At 52.1% G+C, this 19,700-nt stretch overlaps 6 protein-coding genes across 6 annotated transcripts; 3 read left to right on the forward strand and 3 right to left on the reverse strand.

The window, feature by feature from the left end:
• Positions 1 to 707: 707 nt before the first annotated feature.
• On the reverse strand, positions 708 to 3,301 carry T069G_11085 (MOSC domain-containing protein; the record flags this gene model as incomplete). Its single annotated transcript, XM_056178295.1, has 3 exons — positions 708 to 1,310; positions 1,359 to 3,148; positions 3,235 to 3,301. 3 exons carry the CDS (start codon positions 3,299 to 3,301, stop codon positions 708 to 710), a joined length of 2,460 nt encoding a protein of 819 aa, XP_056024585.1.
• Positions 3,302 to 4,466: 1,165 nt separating this feature from the next.
• T069G_11086 (arsenite-resistance protein 2 domain-containing protein) lies at positions 4,467 to 7,201 on the forward strand (the record flags this gene model as incomplete). Its single annotated transcript, XM_056178296.1, has 3 exons — positions 4,467 to 4,590; positions 4,653 to 6,634; positions 6,692 to 7,201. 3 exons carry the CDS (start codon positions 4,467 to 4,469, stop codon positions 7,199 to 7,201), a joined length of 2,616 nt encoding a protein of 871 aa, XP_056024586.1.
• Positions 7,202 to 7,921: 720 nt separating this feature from the next.
• Positions 7,922 to 8,701, reverse strand: T069G_11087 (fms-interacting protein domain-containing protein; the record flags this gene model as incomplete). The annotated part of the gene is made up of 3 exons (XM_056178297.1): positions 7,922 to 7,963; positions 8,041 to 8,284; positions 8,355 to 8,701. The coding sequence occupies 3 exons, from the start codon at positions 8,699 to 8,701 to the stop codon at positions 7,922 to 7,924; spliced, it is 633 nt and encodes a 210-aa protein (XP_056024587.1).
• A 2,059-nt stretch (positions 8,702 to 10,760) lies between these two features.
• On the forward strand, positions 10,761 to 12,293 carry T069G_11088 (hemolysin-III related domain-containing protein; the record flags this gene model as incomplete). Its single annotated transcript, XM_056178298.1, has 1 exon — positions 10,761 to 12,293. One exon carries the CDS (start codon positions 10,761 to 10,763, stop codon positions 12,291 to 12,293), a length of 1,533 nt encoding a protein of 510 aa, XP_056024588.1.
• A 1,110-nt stretch (positions 12,294 to 13,403) lies between these two features.
• On the reverse strand, positions 13,404 to 14,983 carry T069G_11089 (rab-GTPase-TBC domain-containing protein; the record flags this gene model as incomplete). The annotated part of the gene is made up of 4 exons (XM_056178299.1): positions 13,404 to 13,527; positions 13,585 to 14,002; positions 14,072 to 14,384; positions 14,456 to 14,983. The coding sequence occupies 4 exons, from the start codon at positions 14,981 to 14,983 to the stop codon at positions 13,404 to 13,406; spliced, it is 1,383 nt and encodes a 460-aa protein (XP_056024589.1).
• A 2,141-nt stretch (positions 14,984 to 17,124) lies between these two features.
• T069G_11090 (sulfate permease family domain-containing protein) lies at positions 17,125 to 19,695 on the forward strand (the record flags this gene model as incomplete). Its single annotated transcript, XM_056178300.1, has 5 exons — positions 17,125 to 18,115; positions 18,182 to 18,543; positions 18,598 to 18,762; positions 18,811 to 19,528; positions 19,625 to 19,695. 5 exons carry the CDS (start codon positions 17,125 to 17,127, stop codon positions 19,693 to 19,695), a joined length of 2,307 nt encoding a protein of 768 aa, XP_056024590.1.
• Positions 19,696 to 19,700: the final 5 nt, after the last annotated feature.

Consider the following 19,700-nt stretch of genomic DNA (forward strand, 5'->3'; position numbering starts at 1 on the left):
GAGGCCGCATCGTAACTTTCGTACAGATGGAAGCATTTGAATCATAGTTTGAGGAATGTTAAAGGAGAAAACAAAAAGGTTGGGATCATGCCGATGCGTGGCTCTTAAGAAAGTTCAGACTATCCACATGATATGTAGAGTCAGAGTCACCAGAGAGCCAGGCAGCCGCAATGGAATAAGCTCAAGCTCCGATAGGCAATAGTTTGATTCAGCCCTTTGCTTCAGATGCCGTAAACAACTGCAGAAGTTTCAGATTGTACGTGAATAGCGATGCCGCTTCCTGCTGCTTGAAACTGTGGTTGGCAACGGATGCAGAACTACCATCTGCTTCCAGCCACTGGCTATAATTTTTTAGGAACGCGCTGGTTCCGGGTTGAGGCTGAAGCTCAAGTGAGACGTTTTACATAAGCCATAGGGACAGAGCCAGGAATGGAATATTCCATAGCCCCTGGCGAGAATGTGGCCGCATACACTGGGATTTTGAGACAAAGAGACGTGAAGGGAGGACACTGGGGGATGGACCAACAAACCGTGAGCATCCACGCTCCGAGGCGTGAGTGGCGAGTCGCGTATCCATGCACGCGGTGCCATAACGAGGAATTCAACGACCGAACGCCTCAGACAATAGTTCCGGTAGCATAGCCAACTTCATGTGCTCTGGGAGAGTCGTTCTATTCTTGTGTGTTTCTTAAAATATCGCATCCGGGCTATCGATTACCGCCAGCACCTGGAATTTCCTCCTCTTCCTCCTCTCCTTGCTCTTCATCCACCACGACCGCATCCCCAACCTGTATTGTGGGACTTGGACCATCCGATTCCTCGTCTTGTCCCAACTGCTCATGCCGCATGTGTGTACCGAAATAGACTTTGCCGTTCAGCCTCCTTGTTTTTGCCAATGTGACAAACGGCTCTTGTCTTCTCTCCCCAGTCGTCTGATCCACGCATACCATTTGGCATCTCTGGCAGGCCCCTAGAAGCTTGAAGCTGTGGTTTCCAATGCTAATTCTCCTCCACATGTCTTCTGAATAGGCCGGATGACCATGATGACCTGGAGATGCCTCGACGATGATGTTTGCTCGAAACACTGATTCATCCACGGCAGATTCTCCAGTCTCCATGATGGTCTTGTTCAGCATCTCTACACTAGAGGTCGATATCATTAGAATGGGGCTCTCGTTGGAAAGGAGAATCTTTCCCGGTTGACTTTGCTGTTGTTCAGAGTCCGAATCGGGGGGAGAGGGAACACCAGGGAACGGGGAAGGCTGCCCACTCTGAGCCTTTTCTGTTCGCTGATGTTTCTGCATCCGAGCCTTTGAGAGCCTGCTACTAGCTCCGCGGCCCCCTGCTGGAAATCTCGCCAGTACACATGGAACCCCGAGTGAATTAGTGAAGAAGTCATTGATTTCTTCAGAAAGATATGATTGGGCGGAGATATTCTCCCCGCAAACTCTGGAGCTTGTTTGTCGGAAATCGGTGTCGAACAGAGAGGGATTGTTGGATAGCGGTATATCCACTTGCGTCGGCTGCCCTTTGAGCATGCTCCCGCGGTATTTCACACGTAGCACATTGTCGTCGAACAGCAGCAAAGGTTGTAATAGGGCCATCCGTGGATAGCGTTTCTGACTGAGAGCCTGGCCGGATCCTCGGTGGACCAAACACCATTCACGATCCCACGCAAGGCCCTCTGGCCGTACCTCCCAGCGAACGCCAGGTGGGATGGTATAGCCACTGCAGCTCTTGATCGGATATACCGTGATAACTTTGACTTGAATATTTGTCGTAGCGCCAACAGCTCTCGTGATGGAACTGACCTTACTCGGTACTTTGATGCTGTCTTCGACAAAAAACTCTTGTACGAAAGCAAGGAAGCGAGAGACGTCCGACTTGGTATTCATTGCTCCCAGACTAGCACGTATAATCCCGGTGGGTTTGTTGGTGAATCGCCCACTGTCTTCGCCACATCGAATTCCAGAAGAGAGATTTCGCTTCATTTCCCACGGCTGCAAGTCGAGAGCAGATGCTAGGCCTGCAGGGCTGCACACGCCTCCAGTTCTGACATGCATCTTCTTCAATATTGTCAGCTTCTCAAACTCAGCGAGGCCAATCCATAGGCCCCGACTATCCCTGATGTTGAAAGAAACAACTGGGCCAGTCTCGATAGGTGCCACATCATCTGGTATTTCTGAATAAATGTGGCAGACGGGGTTTCCATTTGCGTGTCGTAAGCTGTGTAAGCCACGACATAGCTCGCGAGTGAGGTATGCCGTGTGGGCACTAATTTGGTCCATGGAGCCGAAGAGCTGTTGATGAGTCGAAATTGCTATGTCAGCGGCAATAATACTGTGAAAGGGTAGTGTCCCGTCCTCCAGGCGTTCATGAAGAGAGTAAGACTTTGGGGAGTGCCACTGTTCGTCTCCACAGAGCACCATATCTACCGTGCCGCCGCCGAAATATCTTCGATGGTTGAATACATATTCTGCAGAGCGGCGAACAAGTAGGACGCCCAAGTCAGGAAATCCAAAAATCTTGTACAGGCTTAATACAACAAAATCAGCAGCGAATTGAGGGTCGGAAAGGTCGAGCTGTGAGGTGGCACTGAGTGAAGCTGCATCCAAGAGCGTCAATGTCCGAGACGAGGATTGAGCTTCCCTCTTCTTCAGCTCCTTGGCCCATGAGATGGGATATCGCCTCCCATCCATGTGAGACTGAGCCGAGTAGGCGAATAATCTTGTAGGGGTACCAAAAGTTGTTGGCTTGAATGGATTCTCTCCGTCTAACCAAGATCGAACACCCGTGTTATCGAGGCAGATGCTTTGGTGTGCTTCTTCTCTTGCCCCTACCACACTGGTGTGGCAAGCTTGGTGATAGGCAAAGACGTAGCCTTCAGGCAAGGACCTCATGCCCTCAACCACCAGCTTTACGCCAGCAGTTGCATTCGCCACAAAGACCAAATCATACTGATCAGGATCGGCTTTGAAGAAATCCAGCAGACGGACTCGGACTTGGTCTATGCGGGATGAAGAGCGCTGAGACGGTGATGATGCGGAATGGGGATTCCCATATAGCACGGATGTCATGTCCTTAGCAAAGGCATCCATTAGAGACTTTGAGGCGAGGGTGGACCCAGCATGATCCAAGTATACGGAATCTGTATGAAGAGTCCATATGTTAGATTCGATTCGACTAGATTAAGAGAGTCTATAATATCATGACACAGAACTCAGATACACTTGCCTTGTAGCATTGGGTACTCCTCGTCGCGGAAGCCTTCCACCGCGCTGTTGTATTGGAACCGCTCCATCTCGACGGCTCTGCTCTGCTGTGTCAGCCCGTTTGGCAGCTGATTCCCAATGCAGGATATAGCGGGTTCAAGTGCGGCATTCTATGGGCACGCGAGCGATTGTCGATTCAAAACGGTGAAGTAAGTAAGAGAGAAGGGCAAGCCAGATATAAGATAATCGGCAGGCTGGAGAATGCAGGCTAGTAAGCAAGATGACGCCTCTGAAGCTGGGGAAGCCAGAACAAAGTTGGGCACATGTACATGGACAGGCACAATCGGGGTCGGAGATCGCCACTCTCCAGCCGGTGGTGGAGCACAGGCCTGGTCGTGATTAGATAAGGACATCCATTACTGGAGTGGGCACACGTGTGGGCGGAGAGCTACAGTGCCAGCTGCGACATGTGGCTACTGTGATTACTGTGCACAGCGCATAGCGTCAGGTGTCTTTAGTGGACTAGTGTCGGAATATACTTCTAGCCGATAAGCATTGGGGGCCGAGGATATGCGCTGCCGCACAGTGCGCGTCCCCCCAAATCCACTGGCACTCCCCCACAAGTGCGCGTGTCGCGGCCGTCTTCGGCTCCACCCTCGTTATGCTTCAGCCTCTGCCAACTTGAACCTCTACATCTCATTATCTCACTCCTAAAGGCGCATCAAACACGTCGCGCAATTCGCCAGAGCCGCGCTTTATCAATTCAGTTCGTCGTCCCTTTCTTGCCTCAATCCTCAATCCTCATTCTCATTCATTCATTTTCCTCTCCGTTCCTTTTCTTCTCCTCTCCTGCTGCTGCTGCTGCATTGATTGTCCTTCCTCCCTGCCCCCTTGAACCAAGCTTTCGGCAATCGGCCGGCATTTCTCTGCCTCTTTTCTTCTCTGTCCTCTCCTCTCTCTCTCTCGTCCTCCTGCCTACCTGCCGAGCCTCTACTTGTCTCATCATTTGGCATCAGCTCTTTTGCTATTCATGTCTTTTTCTCTTTCTTTTCCCTTATAATTCTTTTTTTCCCCCCCGTCTACTACTTGTCCGATCTTGGGTCAGAATGTCTTCTCTAACAGCCATTTTACCGCCACGCAGTAGGGCGCTCTTGCAATTGAAGCCTCCGTAGGGACGACCATTGCCTCTAATGTTCGACAATATCTGATTGACCATCAATCTGAGACCAATTCCCCGATCTAGCGCCAGACAGAATGGATTCCTATTCTTCCTATCGGGATGGCGCGGCCCGATCGCCAAATGAGAGAACATGGAGCCGTGACGATTCCAGAACCAGGGAGGAGAGAGGCGATGGATTCTACCGTGCAAGGTCTCCTGGTTTGTCTTGCCGAGTGATCCCTTTCATGATTTGATCGCTTGCTGACTATTGTTGCGCATAGGCAATGAACGCCGAGATCGCCGACGATCTCGTTCCCCACCCCCTGTTGACCGATACGAGCCACGTCCACGTCGAGATGGTCGAGACGACCGAGACAGAGATGACCGGCGTCGCATTACCTCACCACCGGCGAATATCGATCGCTACGTGCCGGGACAAGACAGTGGGTCGCCCAACGTTGCCGTCAACCCTCTGGCAGATCCAGCCAAGCTTCCTTACCAAGTTGGATTCTCCTATTTCGGCGAATGGTGGAGAATGAACGAAAAGATCAAGGATGATAAGGAGCGTGCGCGAACTGGACGAAGAAGGGAGCCTGAAAGGGCCAGAGGCGCCCGAGAGTCTCAAGAGGACCGGGAGAAAGAAAAGGCCAAGATCCAAGTGGCGTACGATGCATATAAAGAGGAACTTCAAGCCAAGATGGCTAGGGCCTTTGTTTCGGAGCACAAGAAGGAGCAGTGGTTCAAAGAGCGCTACGTTCCTGAAATCAGAGACGAGTTCAAGGCAAAGCTCCAGGATTTCCGACGTGCAGCTTACAGCCAGTGGGAGCAAGACATGGAATCTGGCAGCTTTGACGAGTTTTCCCTTGAGGGAATTCCAAAGAGCGAGAGCAACGGGGCTGGTGGCGTAGTCGAGAAAGAGGAGGGTGAGGCGACGGCCGCCAACGAAATCCTGGGAGTTGGTGATTTAGTCCCTGTTAATGGAGCCGACATCCGCGATGAGAACCAATTCCAGCCCACTCTGCTCATCAAGACAATTGCTCCTCATGTTAGCCGCCAAAATCTGGAGGCTTTCTGCAAGGAAAATCTAGGAGAGGAGGAGGGTGGCTTCAAGTGGCTGTCCCTTTCCGATCCGAATCCCAGCAAGAGGTATCACCGTATAGGCTGGGTGATGCTCCACCCCTCTTCAGAGAGCGCGCCGCCAATGGATCGGGCAGATCCCAAGGACGAAGACGGTGACGAACCGATCAAATCACCGCCCCCTCTGGTTTCCGCTGCGGAAAAGGCCCTTGAGGCTGTCAATGGCAAAACTGTCAAGGATGAGGCCCGGGGCGACTTTGTTTGCCACGTTGGAGTTCACAACCCGCCGCTTCATCCACGGAAGAAGGCTCTATGGGACTTGTTCTCTGCACCGGAGCGAATTGAAAAGGATCTTCGCCTTGTTCAAAGGTTGGTTAACAAGTATGAAGAAGAGTACGGCTCTGACTTCCAGGCCATCTTGAAGGTTGAAGAAAAAGTTGAGGATCTCAAAAACGCTGGTCGTCTACAGCCTGCTATACCTCCTGCGCCAACCAAGAAGACCAAGACCCGGGAGCCCGGCATGGACGAGGCAATGGACGAGGATGAAGAAGGTATCCCCGAAGAAGAGGAAGAGGAGGAGGGGGCTGTAGAAGATGAAGAAGTTGATGATGAAGACATGCTCGTGAAGAAGAAGCAGCTTGACCTGTTGATTGAGTATCTGCGCAGAGTCTTTCACTTCTGTTTCTTTTGCGTTTTTGAGAGTGACTCTGTGCACGAGCTTACACGCAAGTGTGCAGGAGGGCATCTCCGCCGTCCTCAGAGCACTCTGTCATCTTCTGCAAGGGCTGTTGCCAGGGCTAGCGCTAATGGAGAGCCGTTTCCTGATAAGAAACGCAACGATGCTGAGAATGATGTTGACGGAGAGCTTGCCGAAGGGGACAAGAAGTTCCGTAACACGTCTTCTAAAACCGAGCAACAGCTGCTTCGTGCCTACAACTGGGTCAAGACTTTTGAGGATAAGCTAATGCAAATCCTCGAGCCTAGCACTGTTGATATTCGCAAGCTTGGCGGCAAGCCCGTCGAGGAGGCCCTTGACGAGGAGTTGACCAAATATGTCAAGCAAGAGGATGAGCACAAATGGAGATGCAAGGTTCCAGAATGCACCAAGCTCTTCAAGGAAGATCACTTCTGGAAGAAGCATGTGGAGAAGAGGCATACCGAGTGGCTTGACGGTTTGAAGCAAGAGGTACGTTGAAATACACCCGTCGCGCCCTTTTTGAAGCTACTAACACCAGGTCTTTAGTTTGAACTTATCAATGCCTACGTGTCAGATCCAGCACACATTGCCCCCTCGCGAACCGACGCGAATTCAAACGGCCACTTCCCGCCTACCAACGGCCAGTCAGCTTCGGGTACTCCTCGTGGCTTCAACCTGCAAAACTTTGCAATCAACGGTGTCATGGGCATGCCTGGATTCCCCATGAGCCCTGGAAACTTCCCCTCATTGTTTGCCGGTATGCAGGCTAACGGCTGGAACGCCATGGGTGATGACCGCTCAGGTGGTCCCATCCGTCGAGGTGGAATGTCCGGTGGACGAGGCGGATACCGTTCCGGACCCTACGAACGCCGTGGAGGCGGTCGCTGGGATGGTGGAGGTGGTCGCAACCGCAACGGCGGATCCCGATGGGGAGACGGAGCCGGTGGAGCGGCTGCTGGTCCACGGGAAGCCGTGCAGGGCCGCAGCTTGAAGAGCTATGAAGACCTTGATCAAGTATCTGGAAACGGAAGCGGAGGTGGCGAGCTCAACTACTAGTCCTACCTATCCAACCAGATGGAGAAAGGGGAAGAATCACAACTACAGATACATGTCTTGGCGGCGTCTAGACGACGGAGTTGCTTTCTTGTTTTTGGCCTCTGTTACTCGAAGCTTCTCAGGGGTAGATTGCTACAGGCCCGTTCTCCGTGCGGGGAGACTTTGCGTTATTCACTCATATTATTTCGGCTCGCGACAGATGCGCGTGTAAGTTTGTACATTAGGCTCAGGGTAGTTAACACGATAGCAAATGGTTTTTCTTGAGAATTGTATTTCGTATTTAATTTAGTGTGTAGTTGTCTCGAGATGAGGAGGACGTAGTTTTCTACCTGATGCTGTCTTTTATAGACTTGTAGCATAGCTGTCCGACCTCAGATTGTATCCAACGGAATAGCATGATAGACTCAGCTGCTGAAGACTGCAAAGGGTTTGCCATTATGATGGTCGAGAATCCACCCAATCTAGACTTTATATTCTAGCCCTTGTGTCCAAGATGTACTGAAAACCCGATTTTCCCTCACCAAATTCCGATATTGTAAAGTCTCGTTTGGAGCACGGACTGGACTCTGCGTGATTTCATGGTCTCATAAGTGGCTGCTGATGGCCGTCATTAGATGCTACGCGCGTGTTTGATATAAATATAGTCGTGTAAATATATCACCGTACACTGAGAGTGTACCTGAGATGCGAGAGAGAAGATACGATTGAGAATCATGTGTCTCAAGGTGCCTTTTCGAACAGTTCGAGAATCGGTTTCGCAGCCTTCAACAAAGAATCAGCACAGAGCACCACGACAGCATAACAATAGCAGGGAATCGCCAATGGCATATAAAACATACATCAATAAACTTTTCCAAGTCTTGGTCCAGATTGGCCAAGTCATCCTTTCTCCGCTTGTTATCGTTGATGAGCTTCTGCTTGCGCTTGAGGAGCTCCTGGCGGCGCTGCTCCAGGATCTCGCGCTCCTCGCGCTCGTGCTCGATGCGGGCAAACATGCGTTCGTCGTCGTTGGAGTCCGTGTATTCGGGGCGTAGAGCGAGGAATTCTTCGACGGGAATGAGAGGCAGCTGCTGGTATTTGTGACTATGCGAGAACACATAAATGTCAGCCATTGACACGTTAAAAACAAAACATGGCGTTCATCGAAACTTACTCGTAAGACTCGCAGCCGGTAATCTCGCCCTGGAGATGGCGCTGCTCGTAGTAGAGATTCTGCAGCTGCAGATGCAAGCGATCAACCTCCTGGCGCGCCTCGGCGGTCTGGGCCTTCGTGTCGCGGGCGGACAGGCAGGCGTTGCGGTGGAGGCCGCGCAGGTGGGAGATGTTTGTGAAGAGCTGCTTCTGCTGCTTGGCGATCTCGGCCTGGATGTCGGCGGTGGCGCGGCCGTCGCTGGCGGTGTCGGCGAGCTGGAGGAGGGCGTGGGCCTGGTCGCGGGCTTGGTCGGAGATTTGGAGGACGGCGGCGAGGGAAGGGTCTGTGATGGATTTTTCAATGGCCATGTTGATGTTGTTGAGAAGTTGAGGAGGATGGTTGATGGTAGAGCGGTGGTTGTTTGATTGACTGATGAATTGGTTGATGAATTAGGTGATTGATTTCACGTAGCACCGAGGTAGAGATAGAGGATGGGGTGGTCGATGGTGAGATGATGATGGTGGTGGTTGATGAAGGAATGACAAACTGCAAAGTTGCAAGGCTGACGAGAATTGGGTGCTAGTGGTTGGTGTTTTTGCCTGTGCTGTAGGTTCAATGCTCTTTAGCGCAAGGCTGCGCAGGGATAGCGCTGTTACAGCGGGTGAGAGTGCTGTATGCTGCACTCGAGAGTGTACAAGTGGATGTATGTACAAATACAATCTTGCATGTGATTTACATGTATTAATCGATTGATCAATTAACAAACGAAACAACGTAGAATTAGAATAGAATTGAATAATAACCATGGAAACGTAATTGTACGGGCCACAGCGTTCCGAGCACCGTCTGTACAAAGCCACCACGAGGACGAGGATGCACCAGTTACGAATGAGAGATGAGATGAGATGGATGGCCACGCACGTGTACATACAGCATCGGGAGCCGGCAAGGCGGGAAATTAGCAAGTGGTGGTTTAAAAGGAGAGTGTGGAGGGAAAGACGCAGGCCGTTGTCGAATCAATTGAGCGTCTGCCGTCCCGGTCCTTGTTCCTTGTACGTGCAGATGTCAGTCAGTCATGCCGTTTTGGCGCTTCAGCTGGGATGATTACCCTAGGAGGCAATAATCCCTGAATGGTGGTGGCAATGGACTTGGTTGCTGCAGGTACCTAGATGGACGAGATGACAATTCGCCAGTGCAGTTAGTTGGTAATTCGGTTTACGGTGTATTACGAGTTGTATGTATGTAGACGAAGGAGGTTGGCTGCTGATCTCAATTCTCTCATATGGCATCAGACACATTCTCGTCTATTTTTGCCAATGCTCATTCTATTATAGAGTCCCTTAGTAAGAAGCCAGTAACCAGTACTAACATCAGCAGTCGGCATGTGAACAACCCCCCAAACCCCCGGAAATCCATTTGATCCTTCCCCCCAGAGCACCTGATGGACTACCGTAGTTTTAGAGAGACAGGGAATCCAGAGGCCTGTCCATCCTGCCCGTCTCACTGGCCACAAAGATCCTGGCCCATGGCAAAATACTCCGATCTGCGGAAACAAACCAATCGAGCCCGTTTGTTTTGGAAAAAATACTGGAGCGTGGCTTGCCCGCACATTCTTGCAGAACATACTCCGTCCACAGTTCGGGCTTGTCCGTCACTAAGTTTTTTTTCTCTCCCGCAGTTCTTTGATCCGATTCGTCTTACCAAGGCTGTGCTGCGGTGCTAAACGTACAAGTACAAAGCTACCAGCCTCCCGACTTCCAAGTTCTTACCTGTGCTGTACTATTCCGCAGGTTTTGTGCTGTGTTTGTACTTGCTCGTCTTCGTATTCTGTACTTGCATTTTCAGCCCATCTACCTATCTCATTCTTTCTTCACCACTTTCATCTTCTCCTCCCTCCACCTTTCAAAATCCTCAACACCAAGACACCACAGAAACTGTTGAGCTGCAGTCTGCATCTAGTGCCGCCCTCTTTTTTCCCTCTTCTGCATCTTCCCCTGGTCTCCGCAGCCAATCGCGGCCCCTCTGGCGGCTTTCAATCCCCCAATTAAGCTCCCGACCCGCATCAAGACGAACCGAACCATCAACCCAACTGCACTTTTGGGGCACGCAAAAAGCCTCTCCAGCCAATTAACCGCTTCGTCCCGCTTCTTCCGATCAGCAAATCGTCTTTGCAGCCAGATCTCGTTTCTCTTTTCGTCTTCATTTTTTCTCTTATCGCCTCTTTTTTTAAACTTCTGGACAATCAATCAGGTTTCGCCGCCTTGTTTGCTTTGGGCCAATCATCCGCACTCATCAGCGCTCGTGCCTCTACACAGCCCGTCTGGCGCTCCAACCGAAATCCAAGACATATTGTCGCTGGAATCTTTAAACTGACATGATAGCGCCTGACTTCTCCTAAATCCTCCTCATCCTCTCATCTCATCAAAAATGGCGGGCGTAACAACTGCCCTCACGTCCGCGTGCGGCTTCGCTCACGACAAGGACGCTGCTTCGACTGCCGCTGCCAGTGGTTCTGACCAGCGCCGCGACGCCCAACAAGCAAAACGACGACGCCACTCATTCTTTATCCCTCGGCGAAAGTCCATTGTCGGCCACATCATGGAGGGCGAGGAGAACCTGCTGCTCAAGGTCGACCTGTTCCTGACCGAGCTGGAGCGCCGCCTGGAGTTTGTCGAAAACTATGTCGATCTCAGCAAGGATTCGAGCATCTCCCGCGCATTCTCGACCCTTCAGACGGTCCGCACCAGATGCTCCCAGGCGTCCGAGGAGGTCATCGGCGCTGGTCGACGCAGGCTGCACATCATGGTTGAAACCCTCGAGACCCGGTATCAGGAGACGTTGGAGGCAACGGAGACGCTGCACGACAAGGCCGTCGTGGGAATCGAGTTGCTGGAGGGCATGCTGTCCGAGTTCGAAAACCGCGCCTACAAGCTGCGCGAGCAGGGCTTCGCCAACGCCGCCACCGCAGCCGAGGCATTTATGGACGAGGGCCGCAGGGTTGCCAACGAGAGTATCGAGCGGGCGAAAATTGCCGTTGACGAGGGTATCGAGCGTGCCGTGCGGGCTGCTCTGTCCCTGGAGGAGCACATCCAGCAGGCCGTGGTACTGGCACGAGATCGGGGACTGCTTCTGTACGACGAACTACCCTCGCCATGGCGAAACAACCCCCACATCAAGAGAGGTTACCGCTTCCGCGAGACCAAGATTGAGTGCGTCCAGTCCATCTTCAACATGTCCAACGAGTTCATCAACATCTGGTCCCACGCCCTGGGCCTGATCCTGGTGCTGGCCGTGGCCTTTTACTTTTACCCCAGCAGCGCCAACTTCTACCTCAGCACCAAGACGGACGTTGTCGTTGCCGCCATCTTCTTCATGATGGCCTGCCTGACGCTGGTGTGTTCCACCATCTGGCACACCATGAGCGCCGTCGCCGACGTCAAGGCCGTGTCCATGTTTGCCTGCGTCGACTACACCGGCATCTCGCTGCTCATCGCTGCCTCCATCATGACGACCGAGTACACGGCCTTCTACTGCGACCCCATCAGCCGGTGGACGTACATGGGCCTCACCGCAATGCTCGGCATTGCCGGCGTCATCCTGCCGTGGCACCCCAAGTTCAACGGCGCCGACATGTCCTGGGCCCGCGTTGGCTTCTTCGTCGGCCTCGCCCTGACCGGCTTCATGCCCATCCTGCAGCTCAACTTCTCCCACGGGCCCGAGTTTGTCTACAACTTTTACTCCCCTATCACAAAGTCCCTGCTCGTCTACTTTAGCGGCGCCGTTGTCTACGCCAGCAAGGTTCCCGAGCGCTGGTTCCCCGGCTGCTTCGACTACATCGGCGGCAGCCATAACCTGTGGCACGCGGCTGTCCTGGGCGGCATCATCTTTCACTACACCGCCATGCAGGAGTTTTTCTCCAATGCCTTTCACCGTGCCCAGGGCGGCTGTCCCGCCTATTAGACGGCAACATATGATTATCTCTGGCATTTATCACGAGCGACACGAGACAAAGCAAAGCAAAAAGAGACAACAAACCAATTCTTTCTCCCAAGAGAAACATGACTTTCCAAAAGCAATGATTCATTTTCGACATGTCAAAGCCATATGCGAGTTTTGGATTTCAAAAAGTCGACCGTACATGTACAAGCGGCTCAGCGCCCCCCTCCACCGGGTTTGGTTTCGATTCTTGTGTATACACTTTTTTCTTTTCAATTTGTTCTTTTTCTGCATGGATACAAGCGGCGTTCTTTATTTTTTGTAATGGCTAGCAGCATTTTTTGTTTTTTGCTTCGTTTCTTTTTCTCACGACCGGCACTGTTGGATTGCCCCCCTGTTTGATGCATGGCCTATGGCATGTTCGGCCTTGAAAGATTCTTTTCTACAATGGCCCTTGGTTTTTTTTACTTTTTGCATAAATCCTTTATTCGGTTTAGAAGTACATATATACTGTAATCAATCCACATACAAAACTACAGTACTACTTTCGTTGCAAAGATTCAGGCGCAAAACGCTATATTCCCAAGGGGGCCCCTTTCCCTTGACGTAAATCCTCATTAGGTTTTCATTTATTTGTATGGTTGCAGGTTTCATCATCTGAGTCGTAATGCTTTCTTGGCGCTGTGGTCCCTGCAGAGAGATCCCCTACCTACATGCAGGTAGCTGTGTAATACCCCAGTCTTCTTGACTAATGCTGCCGGGTTCATTGTTCTTTCATCCATCTCCGTCTCTTGAACTGCATGTAAATCGCATTGACTTCCTTTCTTCATATTCCATCAGTTCGAACTCTAGATTGGTTTCCAGATTTTACCAATAAAAATTCGTCTAGACATGTGCTCATATGTGAAGAAATGGAAAAGATATTCCGAATATTTTCTTCCAAGCAGAATTCCCCGATGCCAAGACTGCTGCCGGGCCGGAGAGCCGTGATGCCAACTTCGTTAACCAAGACGGCGTCGTCATTACTAGCGACGCATCAAACACGTGGCTGAGCTTTCACAGGGCCTGCCAATGGCCTAAGTTGTGAATTCTATCACATTTAATCTTGGAGATTGTGCTCGCTCTCATTGCGCTTTACATGGCGTGCGTGGCGATTTCTTCGTAAAGGTCGTCTGGTATCTTCTTGATGATGCTGATGGTCACGCTCTTGACGAGATCGGCATTCAGTTGTGGGAAGGATCGTAGCAATTTATTTGGACTAGAAAGCAAAATTAGAAGCCATAACAATAATTTTTAGTTGAGGATGAGAAGATACCTTTGAGATTGAAGAATTTGTGAGCGCATAATGGTAAGCTGTGCCACAATGCAGACAATATTAAGATGCGGCCCGTACGCAAACAAAAAGTCCCAAAGACGCAGCACCTCAGGCAAGGGCGGCGTACACGCACACAACGTCAGCACAGAAGGAAAAGCGTAGATTTCGGCCGAGAGCCCCTTTGTCGTCAGATACATGCTGAGCTTGGGGTCGACAATCGCCAGCACCTTGTCCACCAGGGCGAGCCCGCGGTGCACGCCGTCCATGGCGCCGCGTATGTAGCCGGGACACTCGCGGGTGAGCAGGGAGTGGAAGGCGACGAAGGCTTCGGCTTCGCTTCGCGCGGCGTAGAGAAAGGGGGCGGCTAGGACGTTCATGCCTTGGACGTAGACGCCTGGTTCGAGGACTGCGCCGGATCCTACACGTGGAACGAGGTGTTAGTACAGACATATAGGTATATAGTTGACTCGTTTCGCTAAGATCATACTGGCTTGGGATCCAGAGACACTGCCTCCCACAGTCTCCCGCGCAGGCAGAGACGAATGGCTGCTACCCGGACGGCTCTGGCGTTCCTCCCTTGAATCATGAAGCCGCCATGCAATGGCATTCAATAGTCTGATCAAGCTCGCTTCACTAACGCGGCGTCGGAATAGAGGATCGGTAGTCAAGGTGCGGAATGTGTCGTTTCGAATCTTGGCGTAGGCCGGAGAGGCGCCGCGGTGGATGAGAGAGAGGTACTCGTCTGTGGACATGATGGGGGCGTCGAGGAGGACGAGCCAGACGTAGATTCTCAAGGGAGACTGTTCCAATCGCAACACTTTAGAGTCAGCCAGCTTCATTTCCTCTCTACTTTCTGGGAGGGATGTTGCACCATTCCATCCTCGGCAGCCTTGACGCCTTCGTCAATGACTTTCCACCTCGCGCTCTCCAAAGCGCCGTTAAAGTCGCCATCGTTGGGACCTTCGCGGATGATTTGCTGCAGGGAAAGATGGCCATGCGAAAATACGGGCTTCTTGACGCCTGATCGTCGGGTGTTTACCGCGGCGGGCGGGTTATATGGTGGAGGGGGTAGCGTGGCATCACTGTTGGCACGACCTCGCGTCCGCACCGTCGAGTTTGCGGCAGCATTTGCGTTGAGATTCGCATTGGTGAGGGCAGTGGTATTTGCAATCAGGGTAGAATCGGCAGAATCGGCGGCACTTCGACTCGGAGACAGAGGGCGCTCGCGGCGCTGCTGGGAGAGGAGCGACGCCTGCTGGGCTGCTCGGGCTCCCAATGCGTGAGCGGACTGGAGACGTCGCAGGGCACGATGCGTCTGTGGGGACGGCGGGGGTTGGAGAGGCTGGACGGGGAAGAGAGCGGCGGGAGCTTCTTGAGCGGGATGGAAAGGGCCAGACATTGCGAGGAATTGGGGGTGTTGATGTTGATGGTGCAAGGTTCGAACGAAGCACGCGTTTGGTGTTGTTGGCGTGGGGGTTTGTTTAGCATCCGATGAGATGAGATGGCTGCATGAGCCAAACAAAACATCAATCAGCGACACTCCCTTCAGCCATTGGCAGTAGAAAGGTATGGCGTGATTGTCTCTCTCTCCGCGGGGTATTACATATTGGGAGAACTCGAAATCTGCAGACTCGAGGAGCTATCATGATCATACCCCAAACTGCTCGTGCATGTTGATGTTGATTATCGACGGTGACATGCATCGTCTTTTGTCAGCAGCTTTAAGCTTGCAGTGCATTCGATCTGAGATGACGTCGAGTGCGCTTCCATCCATGCTCTAGAGCCTCATCTCCAGCGCCCAAACCTCCGGCCTCTAGCGGGGCTTGGCCGCTGAAGCTGCTGCACCTAGTGCTGTAGATGCAGCGACTCCGGAACGTCGGGCGCGCGAAGATCCGAATTGATCTGTCTTGGTCATCGAACCTCAACTTCTTGCTCCCCTCAACTTCAGGCATCGCCAACAAAGCAGCCGTCCATCCACATCGCAAACCATCTTCAGCAACTGCACCCAACAGGGTTGCATAAGATGACTTCATTTCCCTGCTGACGGCTCAGCTCCCCCGCATCACGAGGCATCACATGGGCTGGATGTCTGCACTCGACTGAGACCTGCTTAGGGTCGTTACGAGCGCATCTGTCTGGACATGGCCAATGCTACTGTACTGCAGAGAGGAACTTGTTTGCAAAAAGAGCTCACATGGTCGCAGGCAGCCCCGAATAAGCTTGTTCAAGACATGGAGGGCCTCGTACTTTAGTCTATTGATGTTCAACTCACTTACACGGGACGGGAGGCCACGTTCAACAATGGGGGCGTCGTCTTAGTGCTGGCTGGTGCAGCATTTTTACCATTTACTTTTACCAACGATGGAAGAGTTAGCATGGGGTAACTTTAGGATCTGACGCCACCAGCAAGCAGCAGACAGCTGACTTACTGCTCTTTGACGGAGATGCAACATCCGTCTGTCTGCCTTGCGAGAAAAGGAAAAAGGCACGCCGCTACATCCCCTGACCCGACTCGCCTCTCGTTACCGAGACAAACAAAACTCTGCGCGGACATCATATCAAAAATCTAGATGGCCCAGCCGCTCTAAAACAGAAGCGGCCTAGACGCGATGGCGACATTTGGCTGATTTGTGGGGAGATTTCGTCTGAAGCCGTGCTCGGCCCCCTGGCCCAAACCCACGATCCAATTATCTGCCCCGTTGATGATGCGTCTCGACGGCGGATTTGGCGCTTATAAACGTCCATTCGATGGAGAAAATGACGTTCGGGAGACATCAAGCCCCTTTCGGAATGTCCATCTCAATTCTTTCTGGGTTTCTATTCCCTCATACGACTATTTGTCAGATGGGTTTAAGCAGCAAGCCTCCCGACTGCCCGTAACGGCTCTTCGGCAGCTACCATCCATCTACTTTACTTTGTCCAAGCTTCGAGGCAAGCACAGCGTTCCTTTTTATATATTTTTAGATTTTCCTTCAACTGCTCGTGTCTCATCTCTTTGCATCTACCTTGAAATTGTATACAATTATCACTCCTGCTTCTTCTTCTCGTCTTACAACTAAAACTCCTGTTCCTTTGGTTGCTGATCGTCGACAAGGTAAGCCATCTTACTTGACTAGCTGCACCAACCACGTCTCGTTGCTCTGCTCACGAGACGCCATACGCCATCTCCCCGCCCTGCACCCAGCATCTAGTTCTAGATCCCTCATGTCTTGTTGATCCAAATAGCTCATGCATCTTCTCTTGCAGCTTACACGTCCCTTGCCGTGACTGTCTCAGCTGATGATCTAGAACTACAGTGTGCGTGCCAGAGCCGCTGTCGACATCACGCCGCGCCGGACCATCGCCACGACGACAGTTTTTTGGTGGGGGAGTAAAGCGACGGTCCGAACATATAGAAAACAAGGGATAGAAAGCATGGTGTACTAATAGCCAGACATCTCACCGGTGCTCTCCTTCTCCTCGTACCTCTACATCTCTCGCCCAGCTGGGCCTCTTCCCTCACCTCCGCCACGCCATCAGGGGACAACCTTCTTTCCGACCATGAGTGGAAGTGGAACATCGAGCGGAGCGTCCACCAAGGCCGGGCAGGCATTGGCCAGAGTCTTGGGCATCAAACTCCAGGATGACGACGAAAATGCTTACCGGTATGAAGACCCAGTCACCAGAGGCGAATCTGTCTTTTCTACTGGAAGCGGCGAACATCCAATCGAGGGGCCGCCTACTACTTCAGAATGGCTCAATGAACAGCTTCCTACGCGGGGCGAGGTCGTAAGCTATGTCAAGTCTCTCTTTCCCTTCATCTCTTGGCTTCCTCATTACAACTTGCAATGGCTCGCCGGCGATGTTGTGGCCGGCATCACTATCGGAGCTGTCCTCGTCCCCCAGGGCATGGCTTATGCATTGCTGGCAAACCTCTCTCCTCAGTTTGGCCTGTACTCGTCTTTTATTGGACCAGTCACTTATTGGATCTTTGGCACGTCCAAAGATATATCTATTGGACCGGTAGCTGTCTTGTCTACTGTCGTGGGAACGGTGGTGGCAGACGTCGGAGGTGATCTTCCTCCAAACATCGTGGCCACGGCGTTTGCTGTTATTGCCGGAAGTATTGTTCTCGGCATTGGCCTCCTTCGCCTGGGCTGGATAGTCGACCTCATCTCCATCACCTCACTGTCGGCTTTTATGACGGGATCTGCCATTACTATTGGCGCCAGTCAGCTGCCTTCGCTGTTTGGCATCACAGGCTTTTCCAACAGAGACCCGGCATACAAAGTCATCATCAACACACTAAAACACTTGCCTGACACCAAGCTTGATGCCGCCATTGGTCTTACGGCTCTTTTCTTCCTCTATCTGATACGATACACTTTGACCAGGGCCGCCGAAAGGTGGCCAGCCAATAAGCGCATCATCTTTTTCCTCAACACCATGCGGACAGTGTTTGTCATTCTCCTTTACACCATGGTGAGCTGGCTGATCAACAAAGATCGGAAATCTCACCCGGCGGTTCGTGTTCTAGGGAATGTTCCAAAAGGTGAGCGTTCAAAAGCCTCCCAGGGTATAAGCACCCAGATGATCATGTTCTAACCATCAACCTTAGGATTCCAGCACGGCGGCGTTCCAGAGATCCCACCTGGACTTGTGTCAAAGTTTGCTTCCCACCTTCCGGCAGGTATTATCGTCATGTTGGTGGAGCATATTGCCATCTCCAAGTCTTTTGGCAGGGTGAATAACTACACCATTGACCCATCGCAGGAAATGGTTGCTATTGGCATGACCAACCTGTTGGGTTCATTTCTCGGGGCCTATCCGTCCACCGGGTCTTTCAGCCGAACAGCCATCAAATCAAAAGCTGGCGTCAGAACTCCTGCTGCGGGTCTCATCACCGGACTGATTGTGCTCTTGGCCACCTACCTTTTGACGGCCGTTTTCTTTTACATTCCTAATGCAGTCCTCGCAGCGGTTATTATCCACGCCGTCGGAGACTTGATAACGCCACCAAACACGCTGTATCAGTTTTGGAGAGTCTCGCCCATAGAAGTCTTCATCTTCTTCATCGGTGTTTTCATCAGTGTGTTTGCGCAAATTGAGGACGGTCTATATGCCACCGTGTGTATATCGGCTGCTGTTCTCATATATCGCATCTTGAAGGCGCGTGGGCGGTTCCTGGGCAAAGTCAAAGTTCACTCCGTCCTGGGAGACCACGTTATTGGAGACAACCACAAACAGCTGGTGGGAGAATATGGCACATTCGAGGAAAGGGTTGAGAATGCTGCCAGGAATATTTTCCTGCCTCTTGACCACGGCGACGGCTCCAACCCCGAGGTGGAGTTGGAAAATCCATACCCCGGCATCTTTATCTACCGTTTCTCGGAGGGATTCAACTATCCAAGTGCGAACCATGCCTTGGAATACTTGACTGGCTTCATTTATGCACGCACACGCCGAACCAGCCCAGAGACGTATGAGCGCAAGGGCGACCGGTCGTGGAGCAATCCAGGTCCTAGAAAGCCTGGAAAGTCCAGGGAGGATCCCGACCATGGCCAAAAGCCGACCCTAAAGGCCATCATTCTCGACTTTAGTTCTGTTAACAATGTGGACATCACGTCGGTCCAGCGCCTTATCGATGTGCGGAACGTGCTCGATACATACACAGCCCCGGATGTTGTAGACTGGCATGTCGCATGCATCAACAATCGATGGACCAGGCGAGCGCTCATTGCCGGAGGATTCGGCACTCCCACAAAATCGCGGGATGGCATTCCGCACAGGTGGAAGTCCATCTTTAGCGTCGCAGAGATTGGTGGAAAAGACTCTGCTGCTGCGGTTGCTGAGGAGAACGCCATTAAGAGAGAACTATCCATCATGGCTAACAGACCAGGAGATGAAGAAATGGCGAAGGCCACTGCCATGGTTGAAGAGGAGGAGGAGGAAACACCGAGGCCTAGTAATCTCGCAGAGAAGCTAGGAGGGTCGCCCAAGCCGGCATACAAACGAAAGGGGGCCATCATCAGCGGCTTAGATAACCCCCTATTCCACGTAGACTTGACCAGTGCCGTGCAAAGCGCCATTGCCAATGTAGAAGCCAGGATGGAGGCGAGCAGCAGCGGGTGAAGAGG

This window comes from Trichoderma breve, assembly GCF_028502605.1.
Source record: "Trichoderma breve strain T069 chromosome 7 map unlocalized scaffold00007, whole genome shotgun sequence".
In the NCBI taxonomy this organism is placed as follows: Eukaryota; Fungi; Ascomycota; class Sordariomycetes; order Hypocreales; family Hypocreaceae; genus Trichoderma; species Trichoderma breve.